At 43.3% G+C, this 16,978-nt stretch overlaps 1 protein-coding gene across 1 annotated transcript in view; it reads right to left on the bottom strand.

Moving 5' to 3' along the window:
* Positions 1 to 16,978, bottom strand: part of LOC141100368 (G protein-coupled receptor kinase 5-like) — a 118,151-nt gene that overhangs the window by 45,718 nt on the left and 55,455 nt on the right. The window contains exon 2 of the mRNA XM_073588801.1: positions 13,264 to 13,359. Within this exon, the coding sequence (XP_073444902.1) occupies positions 13,264 to 13,359 (96 nt within the window). The remainder of the gene's footprint in view (positions 1 to 13,263; positions 13,360 to 16,978) is intronic.

Below are 16,978 nucleotides of genomic sequence, written 5' to 3'. Positions count from 1 at the left end.
GTCCATTCCTTGTGTCCTTTAGCCCAAACAAGTCTCTTCTGCTTGTGGCCTGTCCTTAGCAGTGGTTTCCTAGCAGCTATTTTACCATGAAGGCCTGCTGCACAAAGTCTCCTCTTAACAGTTGTTGTAGAGATGTGTCTGCTGCTAGAACTCTGTGTGGCATTGACCTGGTCTCTATTCTGAGCTGCTGTTAACCTGCGATTTCTGAGGCTGGTGACTTGGATGAACTTATCCTCCGCAGCAGAGGTGACTCTTGGTCTTCCTTTCCTGGGGCGGTCCTCATGTGAGCCAGTTTCTTTGTAACGCTTGATGGTTTTTGCCAGTGCAGTTGGGGACACTTTCAAAGTTTTCCCAATTTTTCTGACTGACTAACCTTCATTTCTTAAAGCATTGATGGCCACTCGTTTTTCTTTACTCAGCTGCTTTTTTCTTGCCATAATACAAATTCTAACAGTCTATTCAGTAGGACTATCACCTGTGTATCCACCAGACTTCTGCACAACACAACTGATGGTCCCAACCTCATTTATAAGGCAAGAAATCCCACTTATTAAACCTGACAGGGCACACCTGTGAAGTGAAAACCATTTCCGGTGACTACCTCTTGAAGCTCATCAAGAGAATGCCAAGCGTGTGCAAAGCAGAAATCAAAGCAAAAGGTGGCTACTTTGAAGAACCTAGAATATAAGACACACAGTATTTTCAGTTGTTTCACACTTTTTTGTTAATTGTATAATTCCATGTGTGTTAATTCATAGTTTTGATGCCTTCAGAGTGAATCTACAATTTTCACAGTCATGAAAATAAAGAAAACGCTTTGATTGAGAAGGTGTGTCCAAATTTTTGGTCTGTACTGTGTATGTATTTGGTATTCCACACCGCCCACTTCATATGATAGTGATTCAATGAACCTGCGTTGATAGCTATTTTTTCCTCCATTATACTATGGGTACGTAGTGTGTTAACTATATCCAAGAAAATAGGAGCATCCGGCTCCTTCCACCACTGCGCTATAAGATTCTTTACCGTGAGGAATATGTGCGTCATCACCAATTTGATTGTCGGACTAATACCCTCTAGGTCTAGGGATAAAAGCGCCATACGGGGGGTGACATTGATAAAGGTTTTGGACAGTGAGTTGACACGCATCTTTACCTGTAACCAGAGTGTATGTAACTTGGGGCAGCTCCAATAAATATGAAATAAATTTCCATTGCAATGGCAGCCTCTCCAACACAATGGAGAAGTATCCACACTCATATGAGATAGTCTCGTAGGTGAGTAGTACCACCGGAGCGCTACCTTCATACGAGTCTCGTGTAGTCCCATAGAAATTGTATATCTGTTGGAAATCCTAAAGGCATATTTCCACTGCTCCTCAGAAATGGGTGATCTAAGATCTAACTCCCATTTTTTCATATAACTGGTCATTGAAAACACTGTATCTATATTGAAACAATGATAAATATGCCTAAGGCCTCTTTCACACATCCGGTTTTTGTCATCCGGCACGATGCGGCGAAATTTTTAATAACCGGATCCAGCACCGGATCCGGTTTTGTCCCATAAGCTTTCATGGGCGCCGCATCGTGCCGGATGGTTATGCGTCGTGTCCGGTTGTTGCCGTACACGGCATAAATTAGCCGTCCGGCATCTGCAAAAAACGTTCCCTGCAACGTTTTTTGTCAGCGCCGGACCGGCTTTTTCCACAGCGCATGCCCGGACTCTGTGAATGTTAACCCCACAAGTGCCCGGCGAGAGAGAGAGATCTCTCTCTGTCACCCGGACACTTGTGAGAGATCTCTCTCGCCGGGCACTTGTGGGGTTAACACTCACAGTGTCTGGGTGAGAGAGAGAGATCTCTCTGTGGGGTTAACCCCACAAGTGCCCAGCAAGAGAGAGATTCTCTTGCCTGGACACTAATGTTAACCCCCCATGTCTCTCTCTCTCGGCGCTTCCGGCTTTTTCGCCGGAGACAAAAAACGTTACAGTAGCCGTTTTTTCCAGACGCCGGAATGAGACAAGTTGCCGGATCCGGCAAAAAACGGATGAAACGCAATGCCATCCGGCACGATCCGGCGCTAATGCAAGTCAATGGGGAAAAACCGGATCCGGCATTGCATTTTGCCAGATCCGGTTTTACAAAAAAAAGCCGGATCGCGCCTGAAGGCAAAAAACTGATGTGTGAAAGAGGCCTTAGAGTCCATCTACTATCAAAAGCAGGGTTGCCCACTAATGAGAGGATCACGTCTAAATGTAACTTTCTACTGCTTATTAACTTCTGAAGGTTATCTCTAATCAGCAAATAAGACATGAATTCACCCGAGGGCAAATGAAAGCTGTCCTTAAAGCCCCAGTTACACACGGCGAGATCGCTAGCGATATCGCTGAAGCGACAACGATTTTGTGACGCAACAGCGACATCGCTAGCGATCTCGCTAAGTGTGACACGCGGAAACGACCGGCTCCCTGCTGTGATGTCGCTGATCGTGCGCGAACGTTCAGGATGATTTTTTGATCGCTGGCGTCACGCTGACCAGCATGCATCGCTGTGTTTGACGCCCCTTATCAACGCCGAGCGACCTCGTTGGCGACTCCGAACTCATATAGATAGCGCTGAAGGACGCCTATTCAAAGTCTGAATCGCTATTATAGTGTGTGACACGGTACCAATGATCGCTGTGGTCGTTAGTGACATCGCTGATGCGTCGTTATGAAGATCGGCCTGTATGACTGCTTACTAGCGATGCACAAACGATCTTAGTAAGATCGTATCGTTGTCGGAATCGTTGGTGTGTCGCTACGTGTAACGGTACCCTAAGAGAAGAGAAAGACTTGATACATATGCCATCATAGAGATCTCCAATTCTCTTTATATTATGATTGGGCCAGGCATTTGGTATTGGGCAATCATATATGACTGTGATTGTTTTGAGAGGCAGGTTGTTAAGAATAGAAACTCTATTATCATTTTTCTTAAGTTTGGCAAACTTCCTCCACGCATCATACTGTAAATAGGATGTCTATGCTTTTTCAGAGAAGAGACAAGAATATATTTAAAAAAAAAAATATCTCGTAATGAACTATAGTTAATTTGCGCCAATTCCAGATCCATCCATGCTGGATGATCCTTTTGGTGACTATGTTTAACTAGATACGCTTGTTGGTATGCCCAAATGTTTGGGACAGCCAAGCCCCCATGGATTTTTTGACGAAAAAGAGTGTTCCTGACTATTCTTAATCTATTGTTTTCCCAAATGAACAGGTTTATCAGGTTTTGTATCTTATCTATCAGCTTTAAAGGGAATTTTAACGGAATGGCTCGGAAAATATACAATATTTTTGGCAAAATAATAGATTTAGCTGTCAGTATCCTGCCCAGAAGTGTAAGCTCCAAAGAGTTAAAACGTGAGAAATCTTTGGAGAGGTTAGTCTCGAGAGTTTTAATATTTACTGGCACTATACGTAGAGCGTAAGTTGGAAGTAATGGAAATTCCTAAATAGGGCAAGCTTTTTTCTTCTAACTTGAAATTGGTTCTTTGCAGGGCCCATTCTACATCCTCCCGGGCCATGTTACACGGCATAATTTTGGATTTGAGAGAATTAATCTTAAAGAAAGACATTTTATTAAACTTTTCTAGAAGTGATAATAATACATTAGTAGATTTGACTGGGTTTGTGACCGATATGAAAAGGTCATCTGCAAAACAGACTAATCTTATGGGAGGACCTTCTAGTATCAATTCCCGATATCGATGGGGATGATCTAATGGCTTCCGCAAGAGGCTCGATTGCTAATGCAAATAGTAGAGGTGACAAGGGACACCCCAGCCTAGTTCCATTACTGATAATAACTCTCCCCTCTTTCTGACACCACGGTATCACCTTTGAGCACTGGTTGGCATTGCATTTGTTTTTCTTTGTGTTCATTGTTGTAACTAGGGTCTTCTAGTGAGGATCTAGGGAGAGCAGAAGGTGAGCCGGGGGCGCCACATTTCTTCCACGCCTGGGTGCCAACCTCCGCAGTTAGGAAGGGATGCAATAGGGCTCTACAGGGTATTTTTCGGTAATCTGTACCACATTTTTTTGTCACGGTTATCTGTTGGTTGTAGACGTAGGTCTTCATGTGTTGATGATTTTAAAGGATTCAAATAAAATTAGTTTCTTTTTAGGTATTGGGTTTCATGTGAATCTTTCAGTTTCCACCTTAGTCAACCCTTACCCAAACACCCTACTCGGATATATGGAAGTAATGAGGACAGTTCCCCTTTAAGACTAGAGCTCTGCTCTCTAGTGGACTCAGTCAATCCCAAGACAGCCATTTGAATTTTATAAATAAACTATATCGGCTAATAAACACAACTGCATAGTTGACTGAAGAAAAAAAAAAAAAAACAGAAATGTAGAATTGTTTGCAAATTTATTAAAAAAGTAAAACTGAAATATCACATGGTCTTAAGTGTTCAGACCCTTTGCTCAGACACTCATATGTAAGTCACATACTGTCCATTTCCTTGCTTGTGATCCTCCTAGAGATGGTTCTACTCCTTCATTGGAGTCCAGCTGTGTTTAATTAAACTGATAGGACTTGAACCTGAAGACCGACCTCTACCGACCTCACAGCTCACAATGCATGTCAGACCAAATGAGAATCATGAGGTCAAAGGAACTGGCCAAGGAGCTCAGAGACAGAATTGTGACAAGGCACAGATCTGGCCAAGGTTACAAAAGAATTTCTGCAGTACTCAATGTTCCTAAGAGGACAGTGGCCTCCATAATCCTTAAATGGAAGAAGTTTGGGACCACCAGAAGTCTTCCTAGACCTGGCCGTCCAGCCAAACTGAGCAATCGTGGGAGAAGAGCCTTGGTGAGAGAGGTAAAGAAGAACCCCAAGATCACTGTGGCTGAGCTCCACAGATGCAGTAGGGAGATGGGAGAAGGTTCCACAAAGTCAACTATCACTGCAGCCCTCCACCAGTCGGGCCTTTATGACAGAGTGGCCCGAAGGAAGCCTCTCCTCAGTGCAAGACATATGAAAGCCCACATACAGTTTGCTAAAAAACACATGGAGGACTCCTAGACTGTGAGAAATAAGATTCTCTGGTCTGATGAGACAAAGATAGAACTTTCTGGTGATAATCATAAGAGGTATGTGTGGTGAAAACAAGGCACTGCTCATCCCCTGCCCAATACAATCCCAACAGTGAAACATGGTGGTGGCAGCATCATGCTATGGAGGTGTTTTTCAGCTGCAGGAACAGGACGACTGGTTGCAATAGAAGGAAACATGAATGCGGCCAAGTACAGAGATATCCTGGATGAAAACCTCTTCCAGAGTGCTCTGGACCTCAGACTTGGCCGAAGGTTCACCTTCCAACAAGACAATGACCCTAAGCACACAGCTAAAATAACAAAGGAGTGGCTTCAGAACAACTCTGTGACCATTCTTGACTGGCCCAGCCAGAGCCCTGACCTAAACCCAATTGAGCATCTCTGGAGAGACCTGAAAATGGCTGTCCACCAACGTTCACCATCCAGCCTGATGGAACTGGAGAGGATCTGCAAGGAAGAATGGCAGAGGATCCCCAAATCCAGGTGTGAAAAACTTGTTGCATCATTCCCAAGACGACTCGTGGCTGTCCTAGCACAAAAGGGTGCATCTACTCAATACTGAACAAAGGGTCTGAATACTTATGACCATGGGATATTTCAGTTTTTCTTTTTTAGTAAATTTGCAAAAATTTCTACATTTGTTTTTTTTCAGTCAAGATAGGGTGCAGAGTGTACATTAATGAGAAAAAAAATGATCTTTTTTGAATTTACCAAATGGCTGCAATGAAACAAAGAGTGAAAAAATTAAAGGGCTCTGAATACTTTCCATACCCACTGTACAGCCATAAGTTTCATAGATTTTAAAGGGTGAAGGTAGACAAGTCCATTGAGGTCAACTTATAACCCAATATGTTGATCCAGAGGAACACAAAAATCCCATGAGGCAGAAGCGAATTGCCACATATTAAGCATATTAAGAAAAAGGTCTTTCCCGACACCACATATGGCAATCAGACTAGTTCTCTGGATCAACCAATCACCCATCACAGAAGCTAGTCAGAAGTTGAACCCAATCAACATTAATCTAGAGGAAAGCACACACTGAGCGTAGCAATTGTATATACAGTGGGGGAAATACTATAAGTATTTGATCGCTTGCTGATTTTGTAAGTTTGCCCACTGACAAAAGACATGAACAGTCTACAATTTTAAGCGTAGGTTAATTTTAACATTGAGAGATAGAATATCAAAAATAAAATCCAGAAAATCACATTGTATAAATTAAATGTATTTGCATTTTGCAGTGAGAAATAAGTATTTGATCCCTCTGGCAAACAAGACTTAATACTTGGTGGTAAAACCCTTGTTGGCAAGCACAGCAGTCAGACGTTTTTTGTAGTTGATGCTGAGGTTTGCGCACAAGTCAGGAGGAATTTTGGTCCACTCCTCTTTGCAGATCATCTCTAAATCATTAATATTTTGAGGCTGTCACTTGGCAAATCGAAGCTTCAACTCCCTCCATAAGTTTTCTATGGGATTAAGGTCTGGAGACTGGCTAGGCCACTCCATGACCTTAATGTGCTTCTTTTTGAGCTATTCCTTTGTTCCCTTGGCTGTATGTTTCGGGTCATTGTCTTGCCGGAAGACCCAGCCACGACCCATTTTTAATGTCCTGGCGGAGGGAAGGAGGTTGTCACTCAGGATTTTACGGTACATGGTTCCATCCATTCTCCCACTGATGTGGTGAAGTAGTCCTATGCCCATAGCAGAGAAATACCCCAAAACATAATGTTTCCACCTCATTGCTTGACAGTGGGGACAGTGTTCTTTTGGTCATAGGCAGCATTTCTCTTCCTCCAAACACAGCAAGTTGAGTTAATGCCAAAGAGATCAATTTTTGTCTCATGTGACCACAGCATCTTCTCCCAATCACTCACAGAATCATCCAGGTGTTCATTGGCAAACTTCAGACGGGCCTGCACATGTGCCTTCTTGAGCAGGGGGACCTTGCGGCAACTGCAGGATTTTAGACCTTTACAGCGTAATGTGTTACCGATGGTTTTCTTGGTGACTGTGGTCCCAGCTGCTTTGAGATCATTAACAAGTTCCCCTGTGTAGTTTAAGGCTGATTTCCCACCTTCCTCATGATCAAGGATACCCCACAAGGTTAGATTTTGCTTGGTGCCCCAGATCAATGTCGACTGACAGTCATTTTGTACTTCTTCCATTTTCTTACTATTGCACCAACAGTTGTCTCCTTCTCGCCCAGCGTCTTACCTATGGTTTTGTAGCTCATTCCAGCTTTGTGCAGGTCTATGATATTGTCCCTGACATCCTTATAAAGCTCTTTTGTCCTGCCCATGTTGTAGAGGTTAGCATCTGTCTGACTGATTAATTGAGTCTGTGGACAGGAGTCTTTATAAAGGTGACTACGTAAGACTTTAATGCAGGTAATGAGTTTATTAGGAGCATCTAGCTAGTCTGTAGGAGCCAGAACTCTTAATTGTTGGTAGGGAATCAAATACTTATTTCTCACTGCAAAATACAAATAAATTTAAATGATTTATACAATGTGATTTTCCCGATGTTAAAATTAACCTACCCTTAAAATTATAGACTGTTCATGGCTTTGTCAGTGGGCAAACTTACAAAATCAGCAAGGGATCAAATAATTATTTCCCCCACTGTATTGTATACCTCTATTTAAATGGCTAATAGCCAGTAAAATACATAAAACATACAGTATATACTTGATAATGGACATATAAATGGCAGACCATTCGGATCAGGATAAGTGAACAAAGGAGAAGAATACTGAACGCAAGGTCCAAACAGAATTGAAGAAAAGACTGTTCTTAAAAAAGTAAAAAGGCTTTACTATGGTAAAAAGAGGCAATACAAGCAAAAGAGCACCCGCACTCATGTATACAACCATTGACAATATGTAATATTCAAAAGATAATCAATAAAAGACCTTGAAAGCGATATAGAAGGTCAATCATATACATCGCCTGTGGTATGGATAAAGTATCCATAGTCAAACACATTAAGGTATAGTGGATGAAGAAATGGAGATACACAGAGTAATAGTATGTGGCATCGTATGTCTCTAGGTAGAATGGAAATAAATGGATAAGTAGCCAGCAGCCAAATGAGAGTGCCTGCAACGGAAAGGTAGAGTGGGTTAATGGACCCTGGCACCATGTGACGGTATAAGCTTCAGGCTGTAATATAGGTGAAAATGTAAAAGAGGCAAATTGAGAGGAAAAAAAATCACTATAGAGTAATAGCTGCAACCCTGGAGTAGAAGAAGCAATGCTCCACGTTGCCATGTTTAGGTAACCATAGAGAGACAAACGGGTACAATATATGAAAGGTTCCTGGATGATCAGAGATGAGTGCGCCGGTGTCTTATTGTCTTTTGAATATTACATATTGTCAATCGTTATATAGATGAGTGCGGGTACTCTTTCGCTTGTAGTGCCACTTTTTACCATATTTGCCCAATAAAGTCTTTGTACTTTTCTAAGAACCATCTTTTCTTCAAGTCTGTTTGGACCTTGCTTTCGGTATTTTTTTTCATTTGTTCAACATTAATCCTAAGGCCATACCTGAGCAAAGTTCGGCCCGCGGACTGATACAGCCAAGGGGCTGAAAACACTAGGCCCACAGGCTGCACCGTGCCCTCCCCCGCTGTCATTGTTGTCAGCATCCTCAGGATGCAAGACAGCGGTGAATGCACTGGTGGAGGAAGGGCAGCCGACCCCTTCTTCCATCAATCAGCGTGTGAAACAGCTGACGCGATTAGGTCATTTCATCACGTCAGCTGTGCACTGCGGAGAGTCAGAGCACCGGAGACAGGAGCAGAGCACCGGGGGAACGGGAGCAAGGTGAGAATGCGGTGCTCGTTGTTTTGTGTGTATGGAATGTTTGGCTGGACATAGGGAGGTTATGGGGTTCTCGTGCTGGGAATGGGGAGGCTATGGGGGGGGTCTCGTGCGGAGCATGGGGAGGCTATGTGGGGATGGTGCTGTATATAGGAAGGCTATGTGGAGCTCATGATGTACATAGGGAGACTATGTGGGGTTCGTGTTGCATATAGGGAGGCTATGTGGGGGATCTAACGGCATACAAGGGGCTGTGTGCGTGCTCAAACAGTATTGTGATGAGATGGCCCTGTTCTAAAGATTATTGGATCAATGCATGTAGAGCGGAATCCGCGGCTCTAAGGGCTGCAGGCTTTTTCCAGCACAGAGCACCGGTTACGTCAATCTTATTGTGTTTTATTAGAGATTTGCTTGCTCATCAGTTCAGCCTCAGGAATCAATGTTTCCATTCAGTGACAGTAAGCAGAGGAAGACGTGCAGGCTGGATCTTATGCATACATAAGGCCAGACCCAACATTGGTAATCAGGTGACACAATTATTCCATTACTCTCCTCAGTGTCTCAGGGGCCTCAATCCATTGTTCTCCAAGCTACTACTCCCATTGTGTGGATGGGGTTAGTATACCCAGTGGAGCAGTCACCACAAGGGGTCTCGCATGCAGTCCCAGGTGATGGGGCTCGGCCTGCGGAAAATACCTCCACGAATGCACAGTTAGCTTTGGAGGGGGGAGGGTGTGAACAATTCTGCCATTCAGGGGGATGATCCCAGGGAGGGAGAATGATAAGCCACATGTTTAGTGAGGGAGCTGCTGCAGTGATGCCAAGGGGCGAGAATATGTCGATGAGGTCCTGGTGCTCCTATATGGATCACCTAAGGAGATTTGTTGCAGGAAGAGCTTAATACATCTTCATGATATATATTGTCTTGAAGTGAGTAACTATCTTAAGGATTGTTGTCAGCTGGAGCGGGAGAAACGTGCTACGGTCGTGGTATGGAGCATGGACTGTGACTACAGAATACGCTGGCGGGAGATACAAGAGCTGTGGGCCAACCACAAGTTGGTACGGGGGCAGTGAACTACTGGCCCCAGGATGGGATCTTGTGGACCGGGGACATTGCATTGTGACCATCTACCTGGAATCGCTGTAAGACCATGGATGAATAGAATAAAAAACAGCAGCATTGCTAACATGGCAAGGTGATTATCACAACCCACAACCTGAGATCTTTACAGGTATTTAGGGTGATGTCAGCATACTTAATTCTTCTCATACAATATTTATATAAAATAATTATATTTAATATGTTAATATTGACAGAATTAATTTCAGCCTATTGGTTCGGCCTCCACAGCAGTCACGTACCACAGACATGAGTATGGACCAGTGGCAGCAAGTCTCATAATTCAGGTTGCTGAGTTTGTGTCTGTAGACCCGCAGCCACCGGGTCGTACTCGACACTGGCGGCCGAGGACGTGTGAAGCCGATAGTCTACTGATAAACTGTACTGTAAACACAAAGGCTCCGGATTCATCACTGTCGTTTCTCCAATCTTCTTGAGTAATTTGCTCCTTTTTTATTGTCTTTTGTATTTTGAGTCTTTTTTTTTTTTTTTCAGTAGTTTCGCTCTTCTAGATTTTTTTAGACAGATTCATAAAATGCCACTTTTACCAAATGTCACTTTTCGGGGGAGTATCTCACTCCGTCCTTTCCTGGAGTAAGGTTCTGGCAGAGTTTTCAAATTTGGCACATTTTTTAGACTTTTTTTTTTTTTAAGGAATGAGACTTTTAATGATAAAAAAAAACAGAAACTGGTTAAAGTAAAAAATAAAGAGGTTTCTTTTTTATTTTGCACCAAACTAATAAACAAATTGGGCAATTTAGGAGAAGTAAGCCAAAACATAAAAAGAAAAATGACAGTGCAAATGATGAATCGGGACCTTAGTGTAGTTAGACAGTAACATAGAAAAAAAACAAACACTAAATTCTGGGTGCCCAGCTTGGCCCTTTTTGCACAACAAGCTTACTGACAGTTTCCAAGCACAACCACCTAAACTGTAAATGTCTCTGCAGACTATTACGCAGGCTGTACAAGGTTAATATATATTTTTTTTTAAATACAGTGGGGCAAAAAAGTATTTAGTCAGTCAGCAATAGTGCAAGTTCCACCACTTAAAAAGATGAGAGGCGTCTATAATTTACATCATAGGTAGACCTCAACTATGGGAGACAAACTGAGAAAAAAAAAATCCAGAAAATCACATTGTCTGTTTTTTTTTCCTTTTATTTGCATATTATGGTGGAAAATAAGTATTTGGTCAGAAACAAGCAATCAAGATTTCTGGCTCTCACAGACCTGTAACTTCTTCTTTAAGAGTCTCCTCTTTCCTCCACTCATTACCTGTAGTAATGGCACCTGTTTAAACTTGTTATCAGTATAAAAAGACACCTGTGCACACCCTCAAACAGTCTGACTCCAAACTCCACTATGGTGAAGACCAAAGAGCTGTCAAAGGACACCAGAAACAAAATTGTAGCCCTGCACCAGGCTGGGAAGACTGAATCTGCAATAGCCAACCAGCTTGGAGTGAAGAAATCAACTGTCGGAGCAATAATTAGAAAATGGAAGACATACAAGACCACTGATAATCTCCCTCGATCTGGTGCTCCACGCAAAATCCCACCCCGTGGGGTCAGAATGATCACAAGAACGGTGAGCAAAAATCCCAGAACCACGCGGGGGGACCTAGTGAATGAACTGCAGAGAGCTGGGACCAATGTAACAAGGCCTACCATAAGTAACACACTACGCCACCATGGACTCAGATCCTGCAGTGCCAGACGTGTCCCACTGCTTAAGCCTGTACATGTCCGGGCCCGTCTGAAGTTTGCTAGAGAGCATTTGGATGATCCAGAGGAGTTTTGGGAGAATGTCCTATGGTCTGATGAAACCAAACTGGAACTGTTTGGTAGAAACGAAACTTGTCGTGTTTGGAGGAAAAAGAATACTGAGTTGCATCCATCAAACACCATACCTACTGTAAAGCATGGTGGTGGAAACATCATGCTTTGGGGCTGTTTCTCTGCAAAGGGGCCAGGACGACTGATCCGGGTACATGAAAGAATGAATGGGGCCATGTATCGTGAGATTTTGAGTGCAAACCTCCTTCCATCAGCAAGGGCATTGATGATGAAACGTGGCTGGGTCTTTCAACATGACAATGATCCAAAGCACACCGCCAGGGCAACGAAGGAGTGGCTTCGTAAGAAGCATTTCAAGGTCCTGGAGTGGCCTAGCCAGTCTCCAGATCTCAACCCTATAGAAAACCTTTGGAGGGAGTTGAAAGTCCGTGTTGCCAAGCGAAAAGCCAAAAACATCACTGCTCTAGAGGAGATCTGCATGGAGGAATGGGCCAACATACCAACAACAGTGTGTGGCAACCTTGTGAAGACTTACAGAAAACGTTTGACCTCTGTCATTGCCAACAAAGGATATATCACAAAGTATTGAGATGAAATTTTGTTTCTGACCAAATACTTATTTTCCACCATAATATGCAAATAAAATGAAAAAAAAACAGACAATGTGATTTTCTGGATTTTTTTTTCTCAGTTTGTCTCCCATAGTTGAGGTCTACCTATGATGTAAATTACAGACGCCTCTCATCTTTTTAAGTGGTGGAACTTGCACTATTGCTGACTGACTAAATACTTTTTTGCCCCACTGTATATTTGCAACGTTCCTTGGAAATGTTGTATGGTGTGTGAATAAGCTGTAAAATGAGGGAAGCCTACACTTTAAAGGGAACTTGTCATCAGGACGAGTCCGGTGACCAGATTTCCTTTCAGCGTTAGGCCAGGGTCACCCTTGAGAGTGAGTCTCTCGCATCAATACCTGGCACTGCCGCCGGCGGTTCGAACCAGAGCGTTCAGCTGCATAGAGAGACATGCAGCCGCACACTCCGGTCACGAGTCCCGGCGGCAGTGCCAAGTATTGATGGGCGAGTTTCTCGCATCACACTTGCAAGTGTGACACTGGCCTTATTGTCCGGCACAGCAATGGCTATTCTAAATGTCCTTGGTGGCATTTCATATGCAGGTGATTTCCTCTTAAACTTCAATAGTAAAATTTGGTACCTACTGCCTAAACTTGGTCTTCTGCTTAGGCCTGGACCCAAATATGGCCTTTATTGCAATCTAGGTCCAAGGGATCCAGCAGCAGCAACCCAGCCCAATAATACCATAATCACTGCCACCACCCCAGCCAGGGGAGGCGCACGTGCCCTTCTTAGTATATCCCTACAAGAGGAGTGCATCTACTCACCCAGCTGTTTGCGTAATTCTTCACACTGGCTGATATGTGGAAACTTTAGAATTTCCTTCCATTTTTTACTCCTCCCTTTCCTTTTACCACCACCACCTGCAAAGGAAAAAGATAGGAGACTTGTAAATAGAATAGTAACAGCATATACTAACAAACAAAAGAAGAATATAATAAAAATATTAATTAGGGATGAGAAAAAGATTTGTGCAGCCCTGGTCCAGCGTCCAGTCCTTAGCGACAGTCGGACTAGGACAGTCTTCAATTCTGCGCCCGGCTTCCTAGGTGCCTCTTACAACTATTAGACTGCGCCACGTCGCGCCTAGCCGCCGGGGCCCCGCGCAACGCCGCGCCTAGCCGCCGGGGCCCCGCGCAACACCGCGCCTAGCCGCCGGGGCCCCGCTGCGCCTAGCCGCCGGGGCCCCACGCAACGCCGCGCCTAGCCGCCGGGGCCCCGCTGCGCCTAGCCGCCGGGGCCCCACGCAACGCCGCGCCTAGCCGCCGGGGCCCCGCTGCGCCTAGCCGCCGGGGCCCCGCGAAACGCCGCGCCTAGCCGCTGGGCCGCCGCGCAACTCCGCGCCTAGCCGCTGGGCCCCAGCGCAACTACACGCCTAGCCGCTGGGCCCCCGAGCGACGACGTGTCTAGTCCTGAACAGTGAAAAATGGACAGGAGAAGGGAACAACAACACAGACCTTGCTTGTTATTTTTAATCAATCCATGCCTAAAAAAAAGTATTTCACCGTCAAAGGAATGCGATATACAAACTTAAAAAAAAAAAAAAAAAAATCACCGCCTCCCTTGATCTTTTTACTTATAAATATATATTTTTTTATATACTGCAAAAATCTGTTTTTCATTTTATTTTTCATCTTCATAAGTTATTGTTTACTGATCGCCGGTGGTCCTATTGTGGAGACCTCCACTAATCCTAAGAACGGTGCTCAGAATAGAGTGCTGTGTGTCACCATACCATTCATTGTCTATAGGACTACCTGTACGCAATCAGCACTCAGCTTTCATTTCTTATTGTGCTCTTGAAAAACGAAAGCTGAGCTCTGATTGGTTGTATGGGCAACTGAAACAGTTGTTTTTTTTCTTTTAGACTGTTTTGATAAATGAGGCCCAATATATTAACCCCTTCATGACATGCCGCCGCTGGCCTCCTGAAGTTGCTGCTTCGGGAGGCCAGCGGCGGGAGACAAGCTCTCAACCGATGCATGCGCCGCTTCCGACTGACTTTTTCCTGCAACCCATTTCAAGGAAATCAACAGGAAAGGGGACTCCACTCACCGATGCCGACATTTTATGAGAGCTCAGGCCTGCAGCCTCTGGACAACCCCTCATCCCAGCCTGGGGCCCGCAGTATCACCCCACTTCTGCCGGGCCGGCTTCCTGATGCAGCGACCCTGCCTCCTGTGACCCCAATCCACCACCGCCGCCCTCTCCGTCAGTAAGCGACCATTAAATCAGACAATAAGATGCACTGCCATTTGATTAAAAAAATTCCCTATTTTCCACTCCAAAATTTGGGGTGCATCTTATAGTCCGCAAAATACAGTAAATCGTAACAACACACAAAATACAGAGAAAAAAAGGCAAATTGGACATCATTTCACACAAATCCTCAAAAAATGGTCCGGACAAAATTGTTGGCAATTGGCTATCCAATTCCAGGGAGATTAGCTACAGTGCCATGGGTTGTAAACGTCTTGATTATGTTGGCACCTTGGTTAAAGGAACATCAAGATCTCTGGAGATGAACTTGTAACCTTGAGATTGTTGATATTGTTCAACAATTTTGTTTCTCAAGTCCTCACACAGTTCTCGTCTCCTCTTTCTGTTCTCCATGCTTAGTGTGGCTCTCACAGACACACAATGCAAAGATTGAATCAACCTATCTCCTTTTTAATCTGGTTTCAGTTGTGATTTTCATATTGCTCACACCTGTTACTTGCCAAAAGCGAGTTTGAACGAGCATCACATGCTTGAAATAATGAATTCAAACACAAAAAATCAATCACCCTTCTTTTTCTTATTAAAAATAATGACAGTGAGAAAGATAAAAAGTTAGATCAAAATTTAAAATTATTAAAGGTGAAGCTTTCTCTGAAATTTTTACAATGACCCGACTACCTCCTCCAATAGCCGCCGCTCTGCTTATGTTGGAACAGTGCTTCTTTTTTCTTCTGTGCCCCTTCATTCCAAAGTTATTCCCCCCTGGACATAAAGAATAAAATGTCGCCTACAACCACCTGGGTGTATACCACAAAGCTCTATTTGCTTTTTCACCTCTATGACAGACATCCTGTGGTATACGCCCAGTTGGTTGAAGGAAAAAAGATTATTTTTATTACCAAGAGGGATAAGGAGCATAACTTTGGGAACACTGCTCTACAGTCAGTGAAGCAATAGCAATTGGGGGGAGCCACTCCATTTACACTAATCAAGTAAAAGGTCCCGCAAGTAAAAAAAAACAAAAAAAACACAACAACACATATATACCCCTAAAAATGCGGAGGGAAAAACAACGATCATAAAATCATAAATACTATCAATAAAATCATCATCTCCTAACGTTAAAATCAAGTCCTAACCCAATTCTGTCAACCAAAAAAAAAAAAAAAGAGTTCGGCTATGTGCACACGTAAATGTTTTTTTCTTTTTGCGTTTTTACCGGCAAAAACGCTTAAAAATCGCTTACAAGAAGCATCCCATTCATTTTAATGAATTCCGCACTTTTTGTGCATATGGATAGATGCGTTTTTTTCCATGAGAAAAACGCATCGCGGTAAAAAACGCAGCATGCTCATTAATTTCACGGAAAAATCCACATTTCTAACTATATTTTATGAGACTGGGGATGCTCCGGAAAAAAAACGCATAACAAACGCGCAAAAACCGTGCGTTTCCTGGGAAGGAGTCCGGTTTTAAGTCAGGAATTTTCTGCATACGTGGGTACATAGCCTTATGGGTCTTTAAAAAAATAAATAAATAAATAAAAAAATGGAGACAGCAAAAACAGTAATAATAATAATAAACAACTATACAAGTTTGGTATTGTCGTAATCATACTGATTGAAAAATCATATTGCCGGGTCATTTTATCTCACACTGAACGCTGTAAAAACGACCCACAAAAAAAAATGGTAGAATTACATTTTTTAACCATTCGATGGCACCTGGAATAAACAAAATAACATGTTAATATCTCAAGAACGTCTTCAAATTTTAATAACGGGTAAATTGAAAAATTGCTTGTGTTTACATGCCCTACCTGACGATACCCATTTATAAAGCTATGAGTAGCCCTTTAATAACAGCGTCGGCGATGTACCGACAAGGAAAAAAATCCTTCATTTCTACCGCCAACTTGTTAGAACTCTGTAGGAACTGCCTACGGTTTCCTGCCCCGCTGCCCAAAACAGACCTCGCAGTGCGCTCAGTAACGAGCACATCCCGGGAAAGTAAGACCATGAAGATTTGGCAAAGCCCAGCACGGATCAAAGTTATCTTGAGGAAACATGCTGAATATAGACTGGTGACGAAAGTAGTCTGGAATTCGCAGTCTGAAATTAGGAATAATAATCCGCAGAGAAGCATTCCTTAGTCAGAAGGAAACATCTAACCTTTCGGAAGAACGCCAAACAGAGTAATCTTACTACATTCCTTAGAAAACAAAAAACAAGAACATTTTAAACGTTGAAGATGTGTTGTAAT

The sequence above is a fragment of the Dendrobates tinctorius genome, unplaced genomic scaffold (assembly GCF_039654945.1).
Source record: "Dendrobates tinctorius isolate UK_male_01 unplaced genomic scaffold, ASM3965494v1 ptg000104l, whole genome shotgun sequence".
Lineage (NCBI taxonomy): Eukaryota > Metazoa > Chordata > Amphibia > Anura > Dendrobatidae > Dendrobates > Dendrobates tinctorius.
Note: the sequence above shows the minus strand (reverse complement) of the source record. Positions and strands in the feature narration are given on the sequence as shown.